The 17,883-nt window shown below is 44.3% G+C and overlaps 1 protein-coding gene across 4 annotated transcripts in view; it reads left to right on the forward strand.

Moving 5' to 3' along the window:
- The first annotated feature begins 4,205 nt into the window (after window positions 1-4,205).
- Window positions 4,206-17,883, forward strand: part of LOC119164963 (mutS protein homolog 4) — a 31,508-nt gene continuing 17,830 nt past the window's right edge. For 3 of the 4 annotated variants that reach the window (XR_012886046.1, XM_075873408.1, XM_075873409.1), the window contains exons 1-5: window positions 4,206-4,413; window positions 7,192-7,337; window positions 8,143-8,291; window positions 9,179-9,369; window positions 10,280-10,401. Coding sequence is in view for 3 of the 4 variants with exons in the window: in XM_075873408.1 (XP_075729523.1) it covers window positions 4,295-4,413; window positions 7,192-7,337; window positions 8,143-8,291; window positions 9,179-9,369; window positions 10,280-10,401 (727 nt within the window). In the remaining variant the exon portion in view is untranslated. Of the gene's footprint in view, window positions 4,414-5,101; window positions 5,581-7,191; window positions 7,338-8,142; window positions 8,292-9,178; window positions 9,370-10,279; window positions 10,402-17,883 lie in introns of those variants that run through there. The other variant, XM_075873410.1, reaches the window with a different exon arrangement.

Raw genomic sequence — 17,883 nt, forward strand, 5'->3', positions numbered from 1 at the left:
GAAATAAACAGAGAGGTGCATAGGTGGGAGGGGTTTTCAACGAGACAGAATTCACTTCGATGGGCGGCTAGGTCATGAGGTGGGTTGGCGACTTGCAGGACGCGCAGTAGCTTTTTTGGGGGGCAAGCGAGCCCTTCGGGGTGCAGGATAGCTAGTAACGAGGAAAACAACCAGGGAGACTCTTCGACAGGTGGTATGGACAGATACGATTCCAAAGTGGCACCAATATCTAAGAAAGGTAGAGTCCGGGGCATAAATAGACGTAGCCACGAGCGCCGAGCCAATTCAGACATAGAGTATATTAACATGCAGGGTGGTAGGAACAGGCTGAAGTGGGAAGAGATAGAAGAACAGCTAAGAGAAGAGAGGCCGATGGTATACGGTTTTGTAGAAACACATCTCAGGGACATAAAACAACCTCCGAATAATCCGGACTACGCGTGGGAATATTGTAATAGAACAGAAGGCAGCAGAAAGGGGGGTGGTATTGGGGCATTCATTCATAAAAGTACAGACTGGTAAAGGGTCAAGCAGGAGTGCAAGGAACATTTATGGCTAAAAGGGAAAGTGGCAGGTCAAATGACACTCCTTGGTTTCGTGTACTTGTGGACGGGAGCAAAGGCCAGAGAGGAAAACCAGGCAATGGTAGAGTGTATATCAAAGGACATTCAGGAGTTAGGAAGAGAGTGCGAGATAATTATACTAGGAGACATGAATGCGCACATAGAAGATATAGATGGGTATACCGACCCGACAGGCAAAATGATCATGGGTATGTGTGAAAGGCTTGATTTGATCATTTGCAACAGTACCGAGAAGTGCGAAGGGCAAATAACATGGGAGGTAGGAAGGCTTCAGTCGACGATATATTATGCACTGATGTCACATAGGATGTATGATAAGCTCAGGGGAATGCACATAGATGAAGGGGGCTCCAGAAGTCTGGGTAGCGATCACAAACGTATCAAGCTAAGTTTTGGAAGAGCAGTGAAAGTTGGAAGGAGACAAGATGAGCAACTACAGGAAAATTTTTATTGAGAAATGCAAATTGAAATAGCCACTAAACAAATTGAGAAAGTAATCACGGAGGATAATAAGACAGTGTGGACATACACGAATCTAATTAGACTCTTTGAGTTAGAGCTTGCTAAGACGCGTGAGAAGTCACCCCGGAAAAGAAGACACAAACCCAAAAGTTGGTGGGATGAGGAAGTTAAGAGAGCCATAGCAAAACGTCAGGAAGCCTCTAGGGAACACAGACATGCTAAGCAGCGGGGTGAACCGACAGATGAAGTTGAAAGAAAATGGGCAACCTTTCTAAGCTGTAGAAGGGATGCATCCCTTCTGATCAATGAAAAGATTAGAAGGAAGGGAGCTCAGTGGCTGGCAGAAGTACATAAAAAAGATAGAAAGGCAGCTGCGAAATTTTGGAACCATCTAAACTCCCTAAAAAATGAGACGAGCCTAGAGCAGAGTTTTATAACTGCAGCCCAAGGTGCTAGGCTAGAAGGGGACGAAGCTATTGAATATATAAGAACAAGGGTGACAGAAAAATTTCAACAAAGTACTTTATGCATCACAATAGACAAGGACGAATCAAGTGGTGCAATGGCTCCATTTTCACAACAAGAGTGGGAAAGGGCTGAGAAAAGGGTCCCTAGTAGTACATCAACAGGCCCAGATGGCATTCTAATTAGGCTGATAAACACATTAGGTCCGAAGTCTAAGCAGGCTTTGAGAGTAGTACATCAACAGGCCCAGACGGCATTCCAATTATGCTGATAAAGACATTAGGTCCGAAGTCTAAGCAAGCTTTGAGAGAGGCAGTGAGCAAAATAATAATAGATGGTTGAAGTCCCTGATGGATGGAAACTTAGCAGGATGAGCATGATTCATAAAGAAAAGGGGGACAAAGATGACATAAACAACTACCGTCCTATAACAGTGACATCAGTGGTCTACAGGCTGGCGATGCAGATTATAAAGGAAAGACTGCAGGCGTGGATAGATGATTAGGGTGTGCTGGGGGAACTGCAGAATGGGTTTCGGAAACACAGGAGGTTGGAAGACAATCTGTTCTCACTGACGCAGTGCATCGAAATAGCAGAAAAGGAACACAGGCCTCTGTGGCTAGCATTTTTGGATATCAAGGGAGCGTATGATAGCGTGGTTCAAGAGGAATTGGGGGGAATACTGGACACACTAGGCGTGGAACATGTAGTCACTAATCTTTTAAAGGGTATCTATAAAGGTAACAAGGTAGTTATAAAGTGGGAAAAACAGGTATCCAAGCCTGCAGAGGTAAAACGGGGGCTTAGGCAGGGGTGCCCCCTGTCACCCTTAATATTCATGATGTACCTACAAGGATTAGAAGCAAAATTAGAGGGAAGTGGGCTGGGCTTCAACCTCTCTTTAGTCAAAAAAGGAAAACTTATTGATCAGGCACTACCAGCATTAATGTACGCAGATGATATAGTGCTAATGGCCAACAACAAGGAAGATTTGCAGAGATTGATGGACATCTGCGGTAATGAGGGAGATATGTTAGATTTTAGATTCAGTAAGGAAAAATCAGCAGTCATGATTTTCAATGACAACGAAGGTAGTGAGCTTAGAATACAGGAGGTCACGCTAGAGATAACACATAAATACAAATATCTTGGCGTATGGATAAGCAATGGGACCGAGTATCTGAGGGAACACGAAATATACGTGACGACTAAAAGTAACAGGAATGCAGCAGTCATGAAAAGTAGGGCACTGTGGAATTACAATAGGTATGATGTTGTGAGAGGAATATGAAAAGGGGTCATGGTTCCTGGGCTGACGTTCGGCAATGCGGTCTTGTGCATGAGATCAGAAGTTCAAGCAAGATTAGAAATTAAGCAACGGGGAATAGGTAGGCTTGCTTTAGGAGCTCACGGGAATACACCAAATCAGGGAGTACAAGGTGATATGGGATGGACATCATTTGAGGGCAGGGAAGCTAGCAGCAAGATAAAATTTGAGAAACGATTGAGAGAAATGGGGGAAGAGCGTTGGGCTAGGAAGGTTTTCAGCTACTTGTACATGAAGAATGTCGATACGAAATGGAGGAAGCGAACCAGGAAGTTGACTGGTAAATACTTGGAAAACAGCAGGTGGCCAGACCAAAAAGAACTATCGGTTAAGAAGAAAGTGGAGGAAACTGAGACTGACATGTGGAGAATGGGCATGATTAAGAAGTCCGCACTAGAGACCTATCGAACCTTTAAGCAGGAAATTGCCAGGGAAAGGATCTATGATAATACTCGGGGTAGTTCTCTACTGTTTGAGGCCCGGACGGGAGTACTGCGAACCAAGACATATCGGGCCAAATACGAAGGGTAGACACAGTATGCAGTGCGTGTGGAGAGGAAGAAGAAACTGCCGAACACTTGATAATGTTCTGTAAAGGGCTTCACCCTATAGTTCAGGATGATGGCGCTGCGTTTTTCAAAGCACTGGGGTTTAGGGACCGGGAGGGCAAAATAGACTTTAAGCGGGTAGACTTAACTAGAAGGAGGTTATCTGATTGGTGGCTAAAGTCGAGGCACGAGTGAGAATTGAACTCTTCACTGCAAAGTACGAATCCTCAAACTCACTTTTTAAGAAAAAATAAATAAATATGGTTTTTGGTTCATTAGGTATTGCGGCTTGGTGGCGCTGGCCGCCGCCCGATCTAAAGGGTACAGCCATATCCATCCATCCATTCATTATCACGCAGCGGGCGGTACCAGCTAAGCGTTCTTCATCTGCGGCCCATAGGGGCGCGGCAGTCGAAAGTTATTCGAGACCTGCAACTGTGCATTACTGTTTTGGAGGCTATGCAAAGTGTTGCGTTGTTGCACCGTCCGCCACAAGTGACGCTAGCAACTGAGAACATTCTAAAATAAAGGAGAAAAGGGGTTTGGCAGCTGTTTTTTTTTTTTCATGCGGCAGGCATCTTCTAGAGGAGTCGTTGAATTAGCACAGCCTTTGAGAGTATTGAGCAGATGGTAATCTTGAAGGCTTGTTTTGGTCGCATGGTGACGCGGTCAGTTCACCACATAAAAATGATTTTGTTTCTAGCAAGTCTTTACAAAATATAGATATTTGTCCTCGCTAATAACTTTTATGCTGAATTATGGCACATTTTTTATTGAATGCCACTCACCCTCGGCCGGGACGTAGCAGACGACAGTGCGTTTTGACGACGCCATTTTTTCTTCTCCTTGTCTGTGTCGATGGTCGATGTGAGAGGCGCTTGCTGTAACTCGTTTCATAAAGTTCAGTCATGAGCGCAAACAGCATCACAGCTCCAGGAAGGCCTCCATACACAAAGGTTCCCAATGTCACACCCTCGTCTTCGTCCCTGAACTTGAACTCAATATTTGACACCAGCAGCAGGAGCGGGTGAGTTTTCTGGAAGTCACTATTCAGGTGTTCTTCTTATTTGTGTATAGATTTTAGTAATGTAGTCTGCGGCACTCAGATGATGCCTCAGTAGCCACGAAACACTGCGACCTACTCAAGCTTGTCTGAAGCGTGATGAAGCACTGGCTTTCGCAGCAGCACACGACCTTTAATACATTTTGTGTAAGCATAAGTGTCCCAAAACATATGCGCATTGTGGAACATGTCGACACGAGCCTTCATGAGAACAAAGCGCGAGATGTTAATTACGCAAATTCAATAAATGTAATTTCACGCTGAGACAAAATACCATGAAAAGCGTGAAAGCGTCAAAGTCACGCACATCGCTGGAGGGCCTCGAGCATGGCCTTCGAGATTACATTCGCTAGTGCGGCACGCTGCCAAAGCTAATCTTAAAGGCCACCCTCGCGCGTAGAGTTTTATGCTAATACAAAATCGGGTGCTGTGATGGTTCAACCATCATTGTTTACAACTAACGTTACTAAGTCATTGTCTACGGCCTCAGAGAATTTTTGTTTCTTTGTTGGGCAACATCTTCATTAAATGTTGTAATCTATGACATGCTATGACCTCTGACCTCTTCACATATATTGAGGTTGCCGTGGCAGAAAAGCGTGAGGTGGCGCGACGAACACCTACGTAATTAGTATTTAACTTTAGGGCTAGGTGGCGTGAGCCGCCGCCCGATCTAAATGCACAGCCTGACACATTCATCCACCTATTCTGACTATTCATCCGATTTACTGCGCGACCACTTTGAGAAACTGTGGGTAGCAGTGTGGGTTTAGACCCCTTACTTCTTTATGTGTAGTGACGGGACTCTCTTATTGTGCGTTATCAATTGATAGCCTTGTTTAATGAAAAGTATCGATGTGGCGCACAATGCGTTTTGTGGACTAGCGAGCAACACATGAAAGGAAGTTTCAAACTTGCCGCCATTTTTAAGACTTCCTCAGACACGCTGTTTTCGGATTTGGGATCTTTGTGCAGCTATCTCTGGGGTTCGTCAGGTGTGCGGGGTAGACTGTTGTTGGTGTCGCGCGCCTGCACCGCTTCATCGTGATTTCGCGCAAAGATACCTGAAGCATCGGAGCAAGCCCGAAGTGCTTTGACAGGCTGAACAGCGTTGAGACTGCATTTGACGGGGTACAATTCCTTTCAATTTCCTTTTAAGTGCTTGCAGAAACGTCCAGTTTCCGTCGTCTTCTTTGCTGTGTTTAGCAATCGCATTCGATGAAGTATTGTAACGGTACCTATCATTTGCTCTCTCTGTGAAAGCATTTGTTTGTGGCCCTGCATGTTCTTGTGGTTACATTTGCCTGAGCATCTTTGTACAGCTGACACATTAATAAGGTTATCAACCAATGTTCACGTGAGGACCCAGATAATCATGCCTTTCATTGCCCAAGCCTTCGTATTGGCTTGTTTGTTTGGTTTGTTTGTTTGTTTGTTTGTTTTCGGTATGATGTGCTTCCCGAAGCTACTTACTTGGAATTTTCGATGGAGTGGTTGCGATACACAAACCATTCGAAGTATTGGTAACACAGGAATTTTAGGGAATATAGATCTTGCCTGAGCAGGTTTTTTAATTATTTTTATTAATAGTAGTACACATCTTGACGAGAGTGCATAACCTGTCAAAAACAAGTCTCCATGAACCTGTTGGATGTTTGGCATGTCTGTCATTTCAAAATAGTTGTGCAGTCTTGAAGCACCATGTGTCTTTTTTCTATTGAGACTTGCTCACTTCATTCAAGTTTCTGGGTCACAATGCAAAACCTGCATGCAACTCTGGAGGGTGTACCCTTTTAACTCATCGGCTATTGACTTGCTGTCATGATGGCCTGGTACAGATGGCTTCAAATGGCATCGTTGCATTGCAAGCTCAATGTAGGACCGGCAACTGTGTTATTATGGTACAACACCATTCTTAAAAATTATTTTCCTATCACGTCGGCACAAAGTTGCTACAACAGAAACACTGAGATGCTGCAAATGTACTTTCCTGTCACTTCTGTACACAGCAAAATATGGCAGTCACAGCGCCGATATGTTAAGTGACATAGTAGCCAAAGCCCTTTTTGTGCAATATTATTGTGGCTTGACTAATGCCCACTTTCCTATCCTTTGCTTGGTACAGGATAATTCAATAAGCTCACAAGTTACTATATATACACTCTTTTCGTTTATTAAAAGTTTACAGTTCCAGGGCTTCTCTTGGACAAGTTGGTGCTTAGACTCCTTAGGTATGCTTGATTGCAGTGCAAGATATATTTTATGAAAATGGAAATAGAAAAGGGAGAAGTTAAGTGAAGTACCATCTTTCTTCTCTTTTCTATTCCCATCTTTATAAAATGTACATTTCACCACACTCAAATATACCCAAGTTTACAGTTGTTAGCTAAGTACTTTCCTATCTGTTCAGCGAACTGGGAGCGCGGGAGGAACACAGACAGAAAGCAACGAGGATGCACAAAGCATGAGCGCTCCTGCTGTGTGCCTCTTCTTTGCTTCGTGTCTTTGTTCCTCCCGTGCTACCAGTTCGCAGAACAATCATGAATTACCAACTTGCCCACCTTTCCATCCTATTGCAATATTTTCCTGTCTTCCTTTGTTTACCTTTTAAGTCTGAGTTGGCTTGCTGCAAGACTCGCTCGAACACAAACCTAAACCAACTAACCTGTCCAGCCATCCCATATCACTGTCTAGCTCTGTCTAGGTTCTGCCTTCAATCACACATTTCCTTTGTTTCCAAAGTGGTTCTCGTGCAGCCCTGGTTACACCTGCACCGCCGAGACGCCCCCTCTACAATGGGCGAACCACAAACTCGTCTTCGGCTGCCAGGCACAGGCCAACGCCCGGCACAGCCAGCACGGACCCGCTCTCCAAATCCATGGTTGTCGGTGAGCCCTTGTCTTGTCGTGGCTGATGTGTGCACAAACACACAGAATGCTTAATCTCCATTTTTTGTCCCTTTTCTTGCCTCTACTGCCTGTGTCAACAGCAGCCAGCCTCATAGTTGTGCATTTACTTCATTTTTCAGCTGAACTTGTGATGAGATCATAACAGTCAATTTTGGAGGCATTGTTGTCTGCCAGTAATGTCCGTACCTGATGTCATACAACATGAGAAAATACGGTCTAGGATCGAGGGGTATTCGAGCCCAGGCCTGGCAGTCGAGTATTCCATCACAGAGGCATGCCAGTGCTTGAAAAACTCTTGACAAAAGGTCATATACAGGCAGTATGCCTTGCAAGAAACCATGTCAATAGTGGAGTGAAAGTGTAAAATGACAGCAAGCTTCACAAGATGTGAATTGGGCCACGAGCGGGCGATTTAAAGCATCCCACGCATTACAAAGAGCTCGGCTATTATTCTTCATTGTCATCAGTCACAGCATCATCTGAGTGCTCACAATGCCTTGCAAATGTGTAGCAGGTACCCAGCTTCCCTGCCGAGTAATGATTAATGGCATGGAGGTTACTTCTCTACATTACAAAATTATAATTCATGGCATAGTAGGTACTCTGCATCTGTACTTGCAGTAGTCAATTCAAGAAAGTTTACAATGGGGTCTCGAAAGGCCACTCATTCAGCTTTCGCTGTGACTTTGTTGTAGGCATTGCGCAGACCTGGCGTTTTTTTTTTTAACTATTATGAATATTAACAATCATCTCGCTCAAATGTGTGGCTCTGCGACACTTTCAGCGCTCGTCGAGGGACGCGGACAGGCCAGAGGCGAGATCGGCATGGCATCGTTCGACATCAGGAATCCAGAGTTGGTCTTGGCACAGTTCCCGGACAACAAGATGTACAACAACACCCTCGTGAAGCTTAAAGTGCTCGATCCCCACGAGGTATTGTACTGAACGGAATGGTCATTCGGCCATGTCACTTTGTTCTTAATGATGCATGCTCTGAAAGCCTGATACTGTGTCTCATGAACCATAATATGATTAGTTAAATGTTACGGGTTTGACTCCTGGCTGCTATCATTCATTATAAAAGCAATCTATGAGCTTTGGGGCATAGAATGTCTTTAGCGTGTGTAGGTGAGAATTTGAGAACACAAGGTGTCGCTGGAGCTGGCGTTTCGACAAGCGGACTCGTCGAAACATCTGGTCCAGCAACACCTTGTATATTCTCATGTTCTCATTTCTTCAAGCATCCATCTTCTTCTGAACACTTGCATTCTGTTTTGGATTTAGAGTGTGCAGTCACACAACACATTTATAATGATAATATGCCACAGGTATTTTCCTGCAACGATTATACATTATATAGCTTGCTTGTGTTGGCATTGTTTGTACTGAAAGCATGTCACTGTTGTGACATATGAGGACAAACACAGTAAAATCACTGAAGTCCGACAATTTTTTATTGTATTGTTTTTTTTTTTCTTCTTGGACAGAATCTTCAGTGTCTTATTTCACACCCTTTGTGTGATGTGGTATGAGGTTGTTCACGATATTCCTTACTAAAAGTGAAGTGTTGACCCAGCTGTGCTAATACAGCCTAAATGTGTGTCGCCAGAAGTCATGTGGCTGTCCAGAAGTTGTATAACCCTAGTGAGAGATGATCCATATGTCGCGTAATGCGAGCGAAGCGGGACATCATTAGTGAGAAATCTAGTGTCATCTTCAGTCAACTTCAATCTTCCTTCCTTCCGAATTTCCTTCCACTCTTCCAAGACATTCTTGTTCGCATTCTTCCACGTTGCAATATCACCCTCTCTCACCTCCAGATTCTCCTTCCCAAGACACTATTCGAGGCCAACTCAATGCCCCAGCTCGTAAGCTATCTGAAGCAGTTCATGCCATCCACTACCATCACCAGACTACCACGCAAGCTCTTTAATGAGAACCTGGGCATCCAGTACGTCCGGCAGCTTTGTGTTCCTGAGTACAGCTCGGTGGAGACCGAAGTCGTCAATAAGTGAGTCAGCACGTGAGAACTGTGCTGTATTTTTGCTCTTCTAGTTGTTTTCATACAAGTGACTGTAATGATTCCTTTTTTTCATGCTGTTAATGTTATTTAGGACTAGAAGAAGACAGTCTTTAAAATAAATGTCAAGGCTAAAACTCGTAAACCAGTTAGCATTCACAAACTGTGCTGGTTGTGCTTCTTCAGCTGTTCCATTGCTTTCAACTGCCAAGCAGCCGTGCTAACCACAACTTCAGGAGAAAAGTAGTAGGCAGTAGCAAGAACTATGGCTTAGTTGGCATCGGAAGCATACCTATTTTTCCAAATCAAATGCCGACATTTGTATGACCAGCCTTCATGAGCTTCCAGGTATGATTTCATGCAAGGTTACATTTTGATATGCGTGAACATTACGTCGCACCTTCTCCCTAATGCCAAAATGAGCTGAAAGTGCACATGTAGACCAAATCGTATAAATATCAGTGGGCTGGGTGTGTTTTGTGTGGGTGTGTGTGTGTTTTTCTTTTCTTTGGCATTCACACTTAACGTTGCACTTAGCTACTGTGGTTGCAAACTGGGCAACCATAACACTTTTCTGTTACTTAAACATGGTTTAAAAATTAATGAAAGGCAAAGTGTAAGTGACATCTGTATTTGCCATTCTGCTCTTTTTGTTTCGGCCAAGAGGAGTAGAGATTCCACCATCAACGCACAACCGGGATAGAGTGGAAACAAAGTGTGGGCTTTACAAAAACACCTGTAGCTTAGAACCTATTCCTGAGAACTGACTTGTAGCTATTGTTACCTCCATAACTTTTCTTTGTGATTGATTGGGGTAAAGTACTGTCACTCTCGGTGAGTTCTGAAAGTTATGTACTTGCACATTTTTTAATGGCTGGCACGAATTGACGAAATCACGCAGGTACTATGCCCTGTCTGCCACAGCCGCGCTGGTCCACTACGTGGAGGTGATGCAAAATGTCACTTGCACGGGTCACTCCATCAAGGTCATCTTTAGCACCGGCGAGGGAGTTGCTCGGATCGGTAGATCCACGGCGGGTTTTCCTTCTTTTAGTGCATAGTTGATAAGCTCATGACATGATGAAGTCATATCTAAGGGACAGGTACCTTTGTTCTGTATCTGATAGTTGTCGTAAATGTGTAATATACATGTATACAGTTATATTGTGGGCGTTCGTTATTTACATCGTTCTCGTCCCTGCATAATCATGATCACCATCATTCGCTTCTCTCTTTGTCCTCATGGCCACTCTGTGTCACCATCATCGTCTGTGTGCAGACTCTGCCCGTTGGTATTGCGAGATCTTCCCTCGAGTAAACGCTGTCGCAACCAAGATGTCACACGTGATGGAGGTGGATTTTCGGTCCTCTATCCTCTTGCAGCCCGCTCTACTACCTGGAGCTTCTTTCAGGCCGCCGCTTGCACCCACTGTCCAGCAGCATGTCGCAGGTCGAGCCTGCCGGCGTTGATGTCATCAACCACGCACCGCCGCAAGCCGCCCCTCCTGTTTTTATAACCAGTCTTCGTGGAGAAGACGTAGAAGACTGGCTTGATTACTATATATGACCGAGTAAGGGTCGCCAATCGGTAGGACGAGGCCGCCAATCGGTAGGACGAGGCCGCCAAACTGCGTTACATCCCTTTTTGTCTGACCGGAGTCGCGAAGACACGGTATTTCAACCACGTCAGGGACTTACCCGACTGGGCAACCTTCCAGCAGCAGCTGCGACACCTTTTTGGGACACCTACCATATGATTCGCCGTTGCAAAGAGGACCCTCAATACTCGCCGACAACATCCCGGCAAATCATACACTTCCTACATCGAGAATGTCCTCGCACACTGCCGGCGTGTCGATTCATTCATGCTGGAATCGGACAAAGTACACCACATTTTGAAAGGCATTGGACCTGTTGCTTTTAATGCCCTCGCTGTGCAATACCTAGCTACCATCACTGATGTCGTCGCGACATGCCAGCACCTTGATGCGCTACACTCTGTTCGTCTCTAACTGGACATTGGCGACCACTACTTTACGTCTCATGACCACCTGCGTGATCTCATCCAGGACATTATACGCGAAGAATTGCGGTCTATGGGCTTCACGCATCCTTCACCGCGTCACACATCCTTCACCGTGACATCATCAGTGAGGATTTTACATCCCTCACCGGCCCTGCGCCAGTACAGCCACATGCTTCTTGCCCCATATCCCTCTAAGCTCAAGTTACTGCCGTGCCTCCCAGCGATGTACACACAACATTGCCGCTACCATCTTACGCGTCGGTTGCTGCCACTCCCCCTAGTGAACTACCGTTCGATGCCCCCTGACCATTCTTCGGCTCACCTCACCGTGCTATTTCTATGTGCCCCGATTGCCTTCTACTCCCCACCCTAGCGCTCATCCCACCCTGTCTGCTATTACTGCCGCTATCGTGGCCACATAACTCGTTTCTGCCAAAAGCGCCAGCAAGATGAGCATCGTAACAACATGCGCGAATGGGATTTGTCTAGTGGGGCCTCTTGACAAAGTCGGCGTTATTCGTCTTCTCTGCACCGGTCTCCATCTCCTCCAGCATTGAATGCTGCGGACCAGCCGAAACACGAGACACCTGTCGACCCTTTGCCCTTCCGCCGTTCTACTTCTCCACTTCGGCCCACCTCATTCTCCTCTGATAGTCATACGGAAAACTCAATGATGCAGTTTGTGGAGAAAAAACTGCATTCGGAATTAGAACTGAAATTCCTCCATCAGGTCCGTGTAACATGGTTTCTGTGGAAGTGCAAGGAGTGCGTGTCGACGCTTTGGTGGACACGGGTGCGACATTGTCTGTTATACGTGCTGATTTGTGAGAACATCTAAAGAAAGTGATGACATCTTCCGATGGTCCCACGTTAATTGCTGCCCAGGGGAACATTATTCGCCCTTCCGCGTTTTGTACTGTATCGTACACCGCCAACTCTATCACGTGTCTCTAGCTGAAAGGAAGATTATAGAATAAAACGTTGCTGACATGCTTAAACGGGAAGTCATCTGTCTGTCATCTAGCCCTTGGTTGTCTCCTATTGTTTTGATCCACAAAAAAGGATGGCTCTGTGCGTTATTGCGTAAACTATCGGGCACTCGATAAAATCACGTGCAAGGACGTGTACCCTATGCCACGCATTGACGAGGCCCTTGATTTTCTACAAGGTGCAGAATTCTTTTCAAGCATCGACTTGCGTTCTGGGTACTGGCAGATTCCCATGCATGAAGACGATAAGAAAAAAACAGCGTTCGCAACCCCCGATGGGCTATACAAATTTAATGTGATGCCTTTCAAGCTCTGCAATGCGCCCGCGACTTTTGAGCGCATGATGTACACCGTGCTGCGGAGCCTGAAATGGAAAAGTTGCCTTTGCTACCTGGACGACATTGTCATCTTTTTGTCAACATTTCCTGAACACCTAGAATGATTGGATCAAGTTTTGACGTGCCTTGCCGGTGCCGGTCTCCAAATAAACACTAAAAAATGCTCTTTAGTTGCAAATCTATCAAGGTCTTAGGACACGTTGTTAGCAAAGATGGAATTCGGCCCGACCCTGACAAGATTTCTGCAGTCCTTCACTTTCCGCGTCCTGAAAAACCGAAGGAGCTTTGCAGTTTCCTTGGCCTCGCCTCCTATTTTTGCCGGTTTATCAAGAACTTCGCCTCCATAGCTACTCCGTTACACCAGCTACTTGCTTCCAGTGTCCCCTTTCTTTGGTCTCAAGCATGTCAAACAGCATTCGACCTGTTAAACGGTTCCCTCACGTCTGAACCTGTGCTCTGCCACTTTGACGAAGCCGCACCGACTATCCTCCATACCGTTGCTAGCGGCCTTCGTATAGGAGCCGTCCTTCTGCCGCGTCACAAGTCTTCCCTAGAGAAAGTTGTTGTGTATGCCAGTCGCGTTCTCACCGCCGCCGAAAAGAACTACACGATAACTGAGCAAGAGTGTTTGGCTGTGGATTGGTCGGTGCAGAAGTTCCGTCCTTATCTCTTTTAGGCCGTCACTTCACAATCGTTACGGATCACCACATCTTATGCTGGCTTTCTACCCTGAAAAACTTGTCCGGACGCTTGGGTCAGTGGATACTACACTTGCAGGAGTACGACTTTGACATAACTTACAAGTCTGATTGAAAACATCAAGACGCCGACGCTTTATCTCATTGCCCACTTCCTTCTCCCCATATCAGCATTGCTGAGAACTCGACCGCCGCATCTGCCGCAGTTCATACGCTCGCATCAATAGGCCAACCCTTTTAGGACGACGAGCCAATATTTATCTCCTGCCAGCAGTCCGATTCATACCACAAACGCATTATGGACCACCTTTCGGGAGCTTTTCATCCACCTGATGCGCGACTTTGTCGTCAACTCCGGCACATTAAGCTGCACAATGGGGTTCTCTACCGCCACATTTACCATCCTGACGGTCAGCGCTGGGTTCTTGTGCTGCCACGCTCTCTTCGACTTCAGGTGCTCGAAGCCTTCCACGATGACTTGACTGCTGGCCACCTTGGTTTTCAAAAAACTTTTGACTGCATTTGGTGTCGTTATTACTGGCTTGGCCTTTCTTCTAGCTTAGCACGGTACCTCGGTTCCTGCTTCTCCCCATGCCATTGTCATAAACTCCCGACGTCTGCACTTGCTGAACCTCTAAAGCCAATTTCGTGCGCTTCAATGCCATTTGAGGTTGTAGGTGTCGACCTTTACGGGCCTTTCCCTGTCACATCTGCCAGCAAACGATGGATAGTGACCGCCGTGGATCACCTGACACTCTACGTTAAGATGTCCTCTGTCATTAGAGGCTCAGCTGCGGAAGTTGCTGACTTTATTCTTCACGCCATAATTCTGTGCCATGGGGCTCTTCGTGTACTGCTTAGTGACCGTGGCAAAGTGTTCCTGTCACAAATAATAAATGAAGTACTGCACGCTTCTGGAACTACTCACAAGACAGCTTAAAGCTACCACCCTCAGACAAATAGTCTCTCAGAAAGATTTTATCAAACCCTTGCTGACATGATAGCCGTTTACATCCAATCCGACCACAAAAACTGGGATACTCTTCTACCATTCCTGGCCTTCACCTACAACACCGCCGTTCAGCGAACAACTGGCTACTCACCGTTTTACCTCGTTTGGGACGTACCTCTACTACCTTTCTCAACGTCTCTTTCTTTAACAGCACTGGCAATTCACGTCAGTCTTCTAGCGATGAATACATTTCCCGCATGGCTCAGTCTTCCCATCAGGCTCGCATCAATACTGAAGCGAGACAGCACGAGCGGAAGATCATCAATGGCACATCCCATCGCGTTGTGTCCTTCCGACCTGGAGACGAGCTGCTGCTTTTGACATTTATTCGCACTCCTGGTCTCTGTGAGACAAATTCCAGTTGCGCTTCATCGGGCTATACATAGTTTTAGAACAGAATTCGCCGGTCGATTATCGTGTGACACCACTTGTTGCCCCGACAGACTGCCGTTATTGCAACACCGAGATTGTCCACATTTCTCGGATGATACATTTCATGCGACGTTCCTCGTCACTTTGACTTGCGGCGGCCAGGGTGTCCACTTCCAAGGGGGGGAATTAGTGTGGGCATTTGTTATTTACATCGTTCTCATCCCTGCATAATCATAATCACCATCATTTGCTTGTCTCTTTGTCCTCATGGCCACTCTGCGTCGTCGTCATCGTCATCGTCTGTGTGCAGGTTCTGCCCGTTAATTTTGCGAGGTCTTCCCTCGTATAGACGCTGTCGCAACCAAGATGTCATAATATGTATATTAGGTCTATTTGTCAAGCCTAAATGTGTATATTAGGTCTATTTGTCAAGCTTAAATGTGTATATTAGGTCTATTTGTCAAGCTTAAATAGAAAAAAACTCTAAAAATTATAGTGAACAGTTTTGATGGGGCAGATTGAATTAGTACACTCAAACCTCATAATAAAGTTGCATCTTACTGCAAAATAAGTTTGTTATATCCAAAATTTGTTGTAAAGGTTTATTTCTAACACTATATCTAGACTACTTTTATTTATTTCGTTATAACCAATATTTCTTTATATCCGGGTTGGTTATATCAAAGTTTGAGTTGCATATATAGTATAGGTAAGTTGTCAGCATCAAAACTTGTAGAAAGTGCATTTTGGAAAATATTTTTTGAAATGATAGCAATTGAATTGAAGTGCAGTAGTGTCAAAGAATGCAATGATAGCATAGAAGCATCTTCGGTGGGCAAATGTAGACCAGCAAGTGATAAAAGAAGGAGTGTATCATATCTGCAGTTAAGGATATTACTTGTGTACGTTTTGTGATGCACTTTGCGTAAACTGTGCAGAAACTATTTAAACTAGTACTACCAACTATACAGAAGATATATTCAGCAAAGTATGGCAGCTACAGGTATGACTCTGCAAAAAGACAAAACAGTGAAAAACAAGCATGGCACTATACCACTCTTATCTTATACTGCCTGTATTTCATTATTAAAGGGGCACAAATTGGTACATCAAATCAGGTTACATCGATAAATCATTTGATAGCACTAATGCCATTAATTTTGCAACTGTAGGTTTATTGTTGTAAGGGAAAAGAAAAGCGAGAGTGCCGTTTCTGGATTTTACAGCAAAACCATAACAGCAGTACCATGTCATGTATTTCAATTTATTTGTTGTACTTTGGCTGCATTGACTAAATAATAGATCCTGAAAATTGCTTTGTTAACTCTGTGACTTCTTCAGAACACAATGTAGTCAATTTTCACCAATGAATAGTCATATAAGCTCTGGCAGACACCATTACAATCAGAAACATTTGGTTAAACCAATGCACGAACTTCAAGGCGATGCTGGCACCGGCATTCTCGCATGTTTTCTGGCTTGTAAACTGTAGTTTGCCGATAAAAGTGACACCCTTTTTTTTCTGTAGCGTCTTTTTGATAATAGCATGATAAGCACGGATGGAATTGAAAAACATACAACACAAAAATGCAGAGTGCCAATTTTGCCTGTTTCACACTGTGATAGTATACTGACCATTTCCTCGCTAGGTCCAGATATCGCATCCTTCATTAACAAAAGTGCACTTGTCTGACCAACAACGTTTTTTTTTTTATTGAATTTTATTGGTCACACTTTTTACAAAAAATTTTTTTTGCATACACTGCGTGGACCCATGGCCATAGGCTAGTTCGGGTCCAAAAAAGAAAGATTTTATAAAGACACTTTGAAAAAGTGTAACTAAGAAAGTTATACAATATCAATAATGAATAACTATAAAGTTTTTACAATCTAATGTAATAAAGAATCGGCAAAGAAACATTACATTGCATGAAATAACCGCACTAAACCGTTACAATGCACGAGAGAACGAAAACGGAATAAACACCTACCTACATATTGAAATCTAGACAGTCATGAGACGAATTATGACAGGACATTGATAAATCAGTACATTCTTCTGAATAGTGTTTTTCTAGTGCCTTAGTGAAATTGGAACACATATTTATTTCAAAAGGAATAACATTCCAGATTTTAATACCAACAAACTGTAAAAGCCGTTCGTCATATACGTTGTTAGTTCGTGGAATATTCCATTTACCAAAGGTTAGTTGTCTAGTAGAACGAGAAGTGGCGGAAAACATCGACACATGAAAAGGGTGGTTGTAACTAATAAATGTGTGTACGCATCTGGCTAGTTTTAATTTCTATAGCTTGTCGAATGGCAAAATAAGTAATCTGGAAAACAAAGGTTTGCTGGGGTCGTTATACTTGGAATGAGTAATGATTCTTACAGCCCGTTTTTGAAGTCGTCTAACCTGGTCCAGGTAAGCTGTGTACGTGCCGCCCCAAGACTTAATGCAATATGAGATATGACAATGAATGAAAGCATAATAAAGCATTCATAGAGTAGTGGTATTGACGAGCCTGAGTAAGTGCATGACACCCTGAGGCTAATTTGGAACACACATTTTGAATCTGCATCTGCCAATGTAAGTTGTTATCTATAGTGACACCGAGATATTTAATTGTGGTTACTTGCTCGATCACGGAATCGTCAATTTTTATGTGTATGTCATTAGCATTAATGAATCTTAACTGAGAGCGAAATGTGATGCATTTAGTCTTATCGGTATTTATAGATAATTTATTATTCGATAACCAATGAGCGACCTTTTCTAGTTCTATATTGGACTTCGATTCAAGATCAGTTAGATTTTTACCTGTTACTATGACACAAGTATCGTCAGCATACATCAGTATGTTAGAAGGCTGTAATATCTGCGGAAGGTCATTAATATACAAGGAGAAGAGCAATGGTCCCAGCACCGAGCCCTGGGGAACACTAGTACTCAAGTGGCTCATAGAAGACATGAAATCATTAATTACTACAGCCTGTTGACGATCTTTCAGGTAATCTGAAAGAAGTTGATATATGGTTCCACGTAAACCATAATGTGGTAATTTACTT

This window comes from Rhipicephalus microplus, chromosome 9, assembly GCF_043290135.1.
Source record: "Rhipicephalus microplus isolate Deutch F79 chromosome 9, USDA_Rmic, whole genome shotgun sequence".
NCBI classification, from domain to species: domain Eukaryota; kingdom Metazoa; phylum Arthropoda; class Arachnida; order Ixodida; family Ixodidae; genus Rhipicephalus; species Rhipicephalus microplus.